The sequence below is a fragment of the Sus scrofa genome, chromosome 2 (genome assembly GCF_054392235.1).
Source record: "Sus scrofa isolate SSC_HxYL_T2T_F1_AM1 chromosome 2, Sscrofa_HxYL_maternal_Yorkshire_Landrace_v2.0, whole genome shotgun sequence".
Lineage (NCBI taxonomy): Eukaryota > Metazoa > Chordata > Mammalia > Artiodactyla > Suidae > Sus > Sus scrofa.
In genome coordinates, this window is record NC_139384.1 from 77,423,354 (window position 1) to 77,432,764 (window position 9,411).

General features: G+C 35.5%; 1 protein-coding gene across 1 annotated transcript; it reads right to left on the reverse strand.

The window, feature by feature from the left end:
- Positions 1 to 5,855: 5,855 nt before the first annotated feature.
- Positions 5,856 to 9,053, reverse strand: LOC106508080 (olfactory receptor 7E24-like). The gene is made up of 2 exons (XM_013990375.2): positions 8,989 to 9,053; positions 5,856 to 6,801 (listed from the first exon to the last, which is right to left on the reverse strand). The coding sequence occupies exons 1-2, from the start codon at positions 9,051 to 9,053 to the stop codon at positions 5,856 to 5,858; spliced, it is 1,011 nt and encodes a 336-aa protein (XP_013845829.2).
- Positions 9,054 to 9,411: the final 358 nt, after the last annotated feature.

A 9,411-nucleotide genomic window follows, 5' to 3' on the forward strand; every position in this document is an offset into this window, starting at 1 on the left:
TTGCCATGTGGAAGTACTTGGGTCAGGGGTCCAACCTGAGCCACAGCAGTGACCATGGCAGGTTCTTAACTGCTCGGCTGCCGTGGCACTCCCAATATAATGTAATTTTGTCTTAAAAAGTGGGATATGTGAGGTGATGGTCTGTTGCAACATTATATATCTTATCTTTGAGGTATTCCAGTTCTTTGTATTTCCTCATACAAAGAACAGGCTCACAGTTCTTTGTATGAGGAACTCAGATTTTTTTCTAACTAATATGTAGAAAACTAGACTATATACACAATTAAGTTGGACATGGAAGAAAAAAAATGCTACTGGTCTGTGTGTGCATAAATATCAGAAGAAAGTTTGGGAGATCCCAAATAACCAAATGGAAGGAGTCTATTAAATAATTAGAGGGAGTTCCTGTCATGGTGCAGTGGAAATAAATCCAACTAGGAACCATGAGGTTGTGAGTTCAATCCCTGGCCTTGCTCAGCGAGTTAAGGATCCAGTGTTTTTGTGAGCTGTGGTGTAAGTCACAGACACAGTTTGGATCTGGCATTGCTGTGGCTGTGGCATAGGCCAGCAGTTACAGCTCTGATTCAACTCCTAGCCTGGGAACCTCCATATGCCATGGATGCAGCCCTAAAAAGACAAAAGACAAAAAAAAAAAAAAATAAGATGCTTAGAGAAAAAGAAGAGGATATCATCAAATGAATGAAATGATGCCATTTGCAGCAACATGGTTGGACCTTGAAACTATCATACTAAGTGAACTTAGACAGTGAAAGACAAACATCATATAATATTACCTATATGTGGAATCTTTAAAAAATAATAAAAAATGAACTTATTTGCAGAACAGAAACAGACTCATGGTCTTCGAAAAACTGAAGGTTACCAAAGGGGACAGGTGGGGAGGGGTGTGGGAGGGTTGGACTTGGGGTTTTGGATTGGCATATGTGCACTGAATTATATGGAACGATTGGCCAACATGGGGCCTGCTGTATTGCACAGAAAACTCTACCCAGTATTCTGTGATAACCTATGTAGGAAAATCATCAGAGAGAATGGATATGTGTATATATATGACTGGGTCACTTTGTTGTACAGCAGAAATTATCACAACCTTGTAAACTAACTACACTTCAATAAAACTTAAGAAAATGAATAAACCAAGGGAAAACAACAGTGAAAATAATCTATAAAAAAGAAATTTTGGGGAGTTTCCATCATGGTTCAGTGGAAACAAATCTATTATCCATGAGGATGCAGGTTTGATCCCTGGGCTTGCTCAGTGGGTTAAGGATCTGGTGTTGCCATGAGCTGTGGTGTAGGTCACAGATGCAGCTCAGATCTGGCATTGCTGTGGCTGTGGCATAGGCCAGCAGCTACAGCTCTAATTCGACCTCTAGCCTGGAACCTCCATATGCTGTGGGTGTGGCACTAAAAAGCAAAAAAAAAAAAGGTATTATAGTCAAATACTAGACTATAAGAAAAGTGTAATAAATAGCTTTTAAAATTCTTTTTAAAAAATATATGTACCACATCCTAATCCATTCATCTGTTGGGCTAGAACATAATGGAAGATAATATGAGAAAAAGAGTGAACATATGCATATATATATATGACTGGATCACTTTGTTGTACAGCAGAAATTGACAAAACATTGTAAATCAACTATACTTAAAATAAATAAATGAAAAAAAGAATTATGATAATAAACGGAGATCATTTCATAGTGGAGGAGGAAATCAGATACTGTGACCACTTCTAAATTGAGTTTAGAAGACATGGTTTATCAAAGTTAAAGATATGTTTCCAAATGATTTGTTTTGTTCTTCTGAATCCCACATTCATGCTATCACGAATAATCTTGAAGGAAACAGAAGGACCAACACACTCTTGAATTCTATTTTTAGATGTCTGAGAAATTTCTATCTTAAATTTTTATTCCTCTTTTATTTGTGAAACTTATAAACATGCCCTTTTTTGTGTGACTTCATCCTTCTCATATTAGATGGGTAAAAAAATGCTATTGAATATTCACATGAATGGGAATAAACCAACCACATGTCTCTTCTCTCAGGAGTTTATAAAATACTCTATATAAGATCCAGTGGTCAGGGGAAGAAGGGAAATAGTGGATTATGTGTTTAAAATATTACTTTTTCTGGTAAAAGTGTGAATACTTTATTCCCCCTTATACAAACAAAGGTTTTCAGAGTCTCTGTCCTCACTATACTAGTTTTGGAGAGTAGCAATAAATGATATTAAATCAACCTTTAATCTGCTCATGATCTCATTTGTGAAGATAATAAGGCCTTTTCTGGCCACCAGGTTAAAGCACAATTTGAGTTTCAAAGTTCATTATCAGTAAAGTTGATTGCAATTTAGCTCCTTGGTAAAAGGCAGAGTAAATTAAACTAGTTACTGGAAGCTTTTCAGAAAGATCAGATTTCTACCTTAGAAATTATGTGTAGCATCTATGAAGGAAATATTGATATGACCATGGATACTAGCAGTTTTTGAATGAAAAGTCTGACAAATATCAACAGTTCACTTTGGCTGCACATTAGACCTATGTGGGATGTTGTTAAGACTCTTCAAGGTCATGCAAAACCATAGTTGTTAAAACAATAGTCCAGTTAAATATTAATCTATACTGGTGGGACTCAGGCAAGAGGATTTTTAAATATCATCAGCTGCTTACTTTGAAGCCATGATTGAGGACAAGTGAAATGCATTCTTTCACATAACCTGCATCATTGGATTTGGCCGATGCCACAGTCTGGGGACAAGAGACAAGGACTGAGGAAAGGGTTGAGAATTACATGCATAGTTAAAAAGGATAGGAGTTCCTTTATGACTCAGTGGGTTAAGGATTGGTGTTATTACTAGTGTGGCTCTAGTTACTGCTGTGTGACTGGTTCAAGACCTGGTCCAGGAGCTTCCACATGCTGCAGGAATGGCCAAAAAAAAAAAAAAAAAAAAAAAAAAAAAAAGATAGTTGTAAAAATTCTGCAGTGTGCTTGGTTCATAGGTGACAAAACAGGAGATTCCACCTTTGTTATCAGTTTCAAAGGCATTTTTTAACACATGTAGTATTCCAGGATACTCCTTCAATCCCATTAAAGATGTATCAATAGAAACAATATTCCCATAAGAAACATGAAAATGAATGAAAATATGAGAGCTACAAAATTATGTTTTCAGATGTGCATGCTTGTCAATTCCAATATATAGTTTCTGCTTTTATTTCTCTTGCCTGAGGAGACAGATCCAGAAAAAATATATTGCTAAGACTTATGTCAAAGAGTGTTCTGCCTATGTTATCTTCTAGGAGTTTTACAGTTTCAGGTCTTACATTTTGGTGTTTGAACTATTTTGTGTATAGTGTGAGAAAATATTCTAATCTCCTTATTTTATATGTGACTGTCCAGTTTTCCCAGAGCCACTTGTTGGAAAAACCCTCTTTTCCCAGTTGTATATTTTTGCCTCCTTTGTCATATATTAATTGACCGTGTGTGCATGGGTTTCTGGGCTCTCTATTCTGTTCCCTTGATTGAGGTGTTTCTTTTTGTGCCAGTATCATACTGTTTTGATGACCAGAGCTTTGTATGGTAGTCTGAGGTCAGGGAGTATGATTCCTTCAGATTTGTTCTTCTTTCTAAAGATTGTTTTAGATATTTGGGGCCTTTGGTGTTTTCATACAAATTTTAAAAAATTACTCTAATTCTGTGAAAAATGTCATGGGGTTTTGAGCAGGATTGCATTAAATCTGTAGGTTGCTTTGGGAAGCATTTTAACAATATTAGTTCTTCCAATCCTGAACATAGTATTTCTTTCCATTTCTTGTATCATTTTAAATTTCCTTCATCAATATCTTATGGTTTTCAGGGTATAGGTCTTTCTCCACCTTGATTTAATTTATTCCTAGGTATTTTATTATTCTTGATGTGATTGTAAATTAGATTGCTTGTTGCTTTCTTTTCTCAAAGTTCATTATTAGTATACTGAAAAACAACAAATTTATGTGCATTGATCTTATTTCCTGCAACTTTATCGAATTTATTTGTTATTTCAAAGACTTTTTTAGTGGAGAATTTAGGGCTTTCTTTATATAGCATCAAGATGTGCAAATAAGACATCAAGATATCTGTGAGTTTTATTTCTTCCCTTTCAATTTGGATGCCTTTTATTTCTTTTCTTGTCTGATTTCTGTGGCTAGACTTCCACTGCTGTGTTAAAAAGAAATGGTGAGAGTGGGCATCCTTGTCTTATTTCTGATTTTAAAGGAAAATCTATTAGTTTTTCACCATTGAGTATGTAAGCTGTGAGTTTTGTCATAATGACATTTATTATGTTAAGATATGTTCCCTCTATACCAACTTTATTTGGATTTTTTTTCCCATGAATCGGTGTTAAATCTTGTCAAATGATTTTTTGGCATCTATTGAGATGATCATGTGATTTTATCTGTCTTTTTGTTAATGTGGTATACTGCATTGATTGATTAGCAAATATTGAACCAAACTTGCTTGCATCCTTGGAATAAATCCCATTTGATCATGGTGTATGGTCCTATTTAATTCCTGTATGGCCCTGTTGAATTCAGTTTTCTAATTTTTTTTTTTTGTCTTTTTGCCTTTTCTCAGGCCACTTCCCATGGCACATGGAGGTTCCCAGGCTAGGGGTCTAATTGGAGCTGCAGCCACCAGCCTACACCACAGCCACAGCAACGCAGGATCCGAGCTGCGTCTGCAACCTATACCACAGCTTGCGGCAATGCCAGATCCTTAACCCACTGAGCAAGGCCAGGGATCGAACTTGCAACTTCATGGTTCCTAGTAGGATTCTTTAACCACTGTGCCACGACGGGAACTAGTCATCTAATCATCAGAATTCCTGGCCTGTAATTTTCTTTTTTTGTGTAGTGTCTTTGTCCGGTTTTGGTATCAGGGTAAATTGGCCTCATATAATTAATTTTGGAGTGTTCCTTCCTCTTCAACCTTTTGGAATTGTTTGAGAAAGATAGGTATTAACTCTTCTTTATATGATTGGTAGAATTTCCCTGTGAAGCTACTCATTCCTGAACTTTTGCTTGTTGGAATTTTTTTGAATACTGATTAAATTTCACTATTAGTATTCAGTCTGTTCAGATTATCTATTTCTTCAGAATTCAGTCTTAGAATATTGTCTATTTCTAGGAATTTACACATTTCTTATGGTTTGTCCAATTTAAGTTGTTCATATATCACTGTTTGTAGAGTATTTCTATGATCTTGATTGTAATTGATAGATCAGTTTTCTTCCCTTCCTACCAAATTCTTTGTGCTTTTTTCTTATTATTTTGGTTGTAGGGGTCATCCTGCTTGTCCCTAGTTCAATTTCAGTGAGAGTCTTTCAATATTAGCCGTGTTTTGATGTGTTTGTGAGGGGAGGTGAGCCCAGCATCTTCCTATTCCACCATCTTCATCTCCTCTTCCATTTTACTCTTTGACATTTGACTGCTGATAGATTTTAGCTTCTAGGAAAATACATATAAATTGTGGAAAGGGTTGTAAATTTTAAGTATATTAAAAGAGAGATGTGTATTTCACATGGATGGCAGGGTCATTGTCAGACACTACTGGAAGCTGTCTATGCATATTGGATTCAGTCATTCAATGATATGCAATGGGTTGCACAATATTTTCCAAATCCAATAAAATACCAAGAGAGACAGTATTCAGATATGAAACATGGAGAGGAATGAAAACCATGAAACTACAAAAATAATGCAGCCAAGGAAGAAGGATTTCCAAGTCTAGATATTTTGTTTTCCTGCCCTTTCCAACCTACATTCCAAATAGTGGAACAGATATTAATATTAGACTATTCTGTTAAGAAGCCTCCACAAGGCACTTTTGATGTCCCTGTTTCTCAGGCTGTAGATAAAGGGGTTCATCAAAGGAGAAACAACGGCATATACCACCGATGCCACCACACCCTTCTTTGGGAAATGTGAAACAGCAGAACTGAAGTACACCCCAAAGCTTGTTCCATAAAATAAGCAAACAACTGACAGGTGAGAACTGCAGGTAGAGAAGGCTTTATACTTCCCACTTGATGATGAGACTCTCAGAATGGAAGAAATAACTTGAGTATAAGAGTAAAGAATACCTAAGAGTGGAATACCACCAAAGATGGTACCAATGAAATAGATTAATAGGTTATTGATGGAGGTGTCAGAACAGGCAAGTTTGAGGAGCTGAGAAGGGTCACAGAAGAAACTAGAAATTTCCACATTCTTGAAGCAGGTAAGTTGTAATACAAGCAAATTGTGCAGCTGGGAATCCAAAATGCTAATTAAAAAAGACATCAAAACTAAGAAGCCACAGAGGTGTGGGTTCATGGTGACTGGGTAGTGCAGTGGGTGACAGATGGCCACAAACCTGTCATAGGCCATTACAGTCAGGAGGAGGCTATCCAAACATCCAAAAAGGATGAAAATAGACATCTGCGTCAGGCAGCCTGCATAGGAAATGACCCTGCTGTGAGTTTGGATGTTCACAATCATCTTGGGAATGGTGGTGGAGGTGTAACCAATATCAACCAAGGACAGGTTGGAGAGGAAGAAGTACATGGGAGTGTGGAGGTGGGAGTCCGAGATGACAGCCAGAATGATGAACAGGTTCCCAAGCACGGAGACCAGGTACATGGACAGGAACAGCTCAAGGAGGAGGGGCTGCACTTCTGGATCATCTGAGAGTCCCAGAAGGAAGAATTCTGAGACATGTGTTAAATTTTGTGATTCTTTGTAGCTTGTACATCCACTGGTTAAAAAAAAGAAATAGATAAAAGACAATAAGAAAAGTGTCAAAAAACCACTCTGTCTATATTTTGGATTTAAGTTTTTCACTAATATTCACATTTGAGGACTGTACACCCCAGAAACTTCAGGAATATTTCTCAGTTGTATTAAACTCAGTCTTCTGAACTCTTACTTTATTGCTTTTCTATGTTATTTACTTCTTTCTCTCCACACGTACTTAGAGACCCTTGGCTGAAGAATTTAGAACAGGATCATTAGAGATGACAAGTCCATGATCACAGTAAAATAGAGCCAAACTTTTAAAGACAAAGTATCAAGATGAAATATTTTCCCATTTAAGAAAATAAAACGATTCTAAATCAAGAAAATATAAGCAGTCACATATAATTTTAAAACTCAGACACAGGGCTAGAAATTACCTTGCCTTAAAATATGCACAAACATTCTACGAGTGCTAGATCATGTTAGCTTCATTTAAATTTAAAATCAAATGTAAACAATCAGACCAGTGGTTCTCCTTCCTAATAAATCAATATATATGTCAGTGATATTTATTTATTTATTTAACTTATACTGAGGAATAGTTGTTTTACAATTTTGTATTAATTATCAGGTGTATAGCAAAGTGATTCAGTTATACGCACACACATACATATACACATATACACACATATATAAATATACTTTTTCAGATTCTTTCCTCATTTAGGTTATAACAAAATATTGAATATATTTCCCTGTGCAAACTTTTCTAAGGGGATGATTTATTTAAATTAAGGTATTTAAGGTTTTTTTTGTTTATGTGTCTTTTACGCAAGAAACCTATTAAGGAGAAATTCAAATCTATTTTATAAGACCTAAAAAACACAATATTTAGCTTAAACTTCAAAGGCAGATGAATTAAATTCACACATCTATTTCTTGCTTATATTTACAACTATATTATATTATTTATTATTTATTATTGCTATTTATATCAATTTTTTCTTATGACAGTCCTATGAAAATTCTGCTGCCTTTTCCATATAAGTAAGAATTTCTGTATAATATATGAATGGAGGTTAGGTATTTGTACACTAACAATTTATGTGTGTTCAATTTTGGTAATAGATGCCTACACTTCTTGTACTAATGCATAAATCAATTACCATGAACTACATCCTCTTATAATTAATGGTTGTATTGAAAATTTTCTTTAAATCTGTCTAATACTTCTCATTTCATGAGAGCTCCACATAAAATTTTCATCTCTTATGGGAAATATTTTCAATCTTAGGTTTTCTTCTTTTTGACTATGCCTCCAGCATTCAGGAGTTCCCAGGCCAGGGACTAAACTTGCACCACAGTAGTGACTCAAGCCACAGCAGTGACAACACCAAGTCCTGAACCTGATGAGCCACCAGGGAATTCCCAATCTCGTATTTTCAAACTGAACTATGACATGTATGACTATTCATAGAAAACCCTATAAACCACAACATTTGTGCCATAATGGCCCCTATAACAGCAGGCTCATTCTCATAATTCACAAACGAGACTGAATCCAAAAAAGGAGAAATGAATTCATCAACCTTAGTTTTCCCTTTGGGAATCAAACTAAGTTTTGAAAGAAAGCTACTCATTAACTGTGGTGGGGAGAAGAGCACCCCAGTACAAGAATAAAGAGATCATTGTCTGAGTCCAGAATCTCTTACCCCCTATATGTAGAGTGTGTAAATCTCTCAAGCATTCTTTACTTTGTGTTCCTTATTGCAAAAGGGGAAAATAAAGCTGATGTGTAGGACATTTGTGACACCTAAAGGAAATCTGGAATCTAATAATAATGTGGTCATTGTTTTTTTTTTTCCACAGGCATTTCAGTCATTAGAATAATGTATTTAGTAATTAAATATCATTCCCCAATTTAATGCCCTTTTACGTATTACATGGCAGGGAGATCAAAACCTTTCTTATCTCAGGGCACTGAAGCAATGAATGACTTGAAGTCCAAAAATGTGTCTAAGTCCATTCAATAAGTTTTACCTCCCTCAGCTTTTTCTTTCTGCTTCACATTTTCAACACTTATGAAAATCTCTGCAGTGGTTTTTCAATAGTTGAAAGTGATGATGCAATTAAATAGAAAATAGTAGGTCCCATGGAAAATTTATGATGAATATACAAACAAGCATTGTTTTATCTTATCTCTAGCCTTATGGGACTTTCCTTAAAAAGGGATGAAACACAGGCATGAACGGTCCTGGTGATGAAAGCCATATTGCCTATGCTTTGTTTCTGTGAACAACTGAAGGGTCTCTTCAGTATTTAATGGAAATGGTTTCTGTTTTCATTTTTTCTCTTTTTTATCTTTAATCACCTAAATTGTTTTTTAAAGGATTATTCAATTAACCTTTTTCAGTTTTATTGAGAAATTATTGACATATATTACTGTGTAAGTTAAAGGTGAACAGCATAATGGTTTGATTTACATATATTGTGAAATGATTGTCTTTGGTGCCTCCTCTGTGCCAATAAGGGATAGACTCTGTGGAATTAGAAATAAGTTATAATCTAGAGAAGCCCTTTCAGTATTTCTTTTAGAGTGGGCTTAGTATTGCTGTACTCTTTTAGCTTT

What these genes read in the sequence shown, in the direction of transcription:
- LOC106508080 (XM_013990375.2), bottom strand. Translation starts at nt 9,053, where the DNA reads ATGGCTTTCATCACCAGGACCGTTCATGCCTGTGTTTCATCCCTTTTT. An exon ending in TTTAAGGAAAGTCCCATAAG is followed by an intron (nt 6,802 to 8,988) that starts GCTAGAGATAAG and finishes TTTTTTAACCAG; the next exon opens with TGGATGTACAAGCTACAAAG.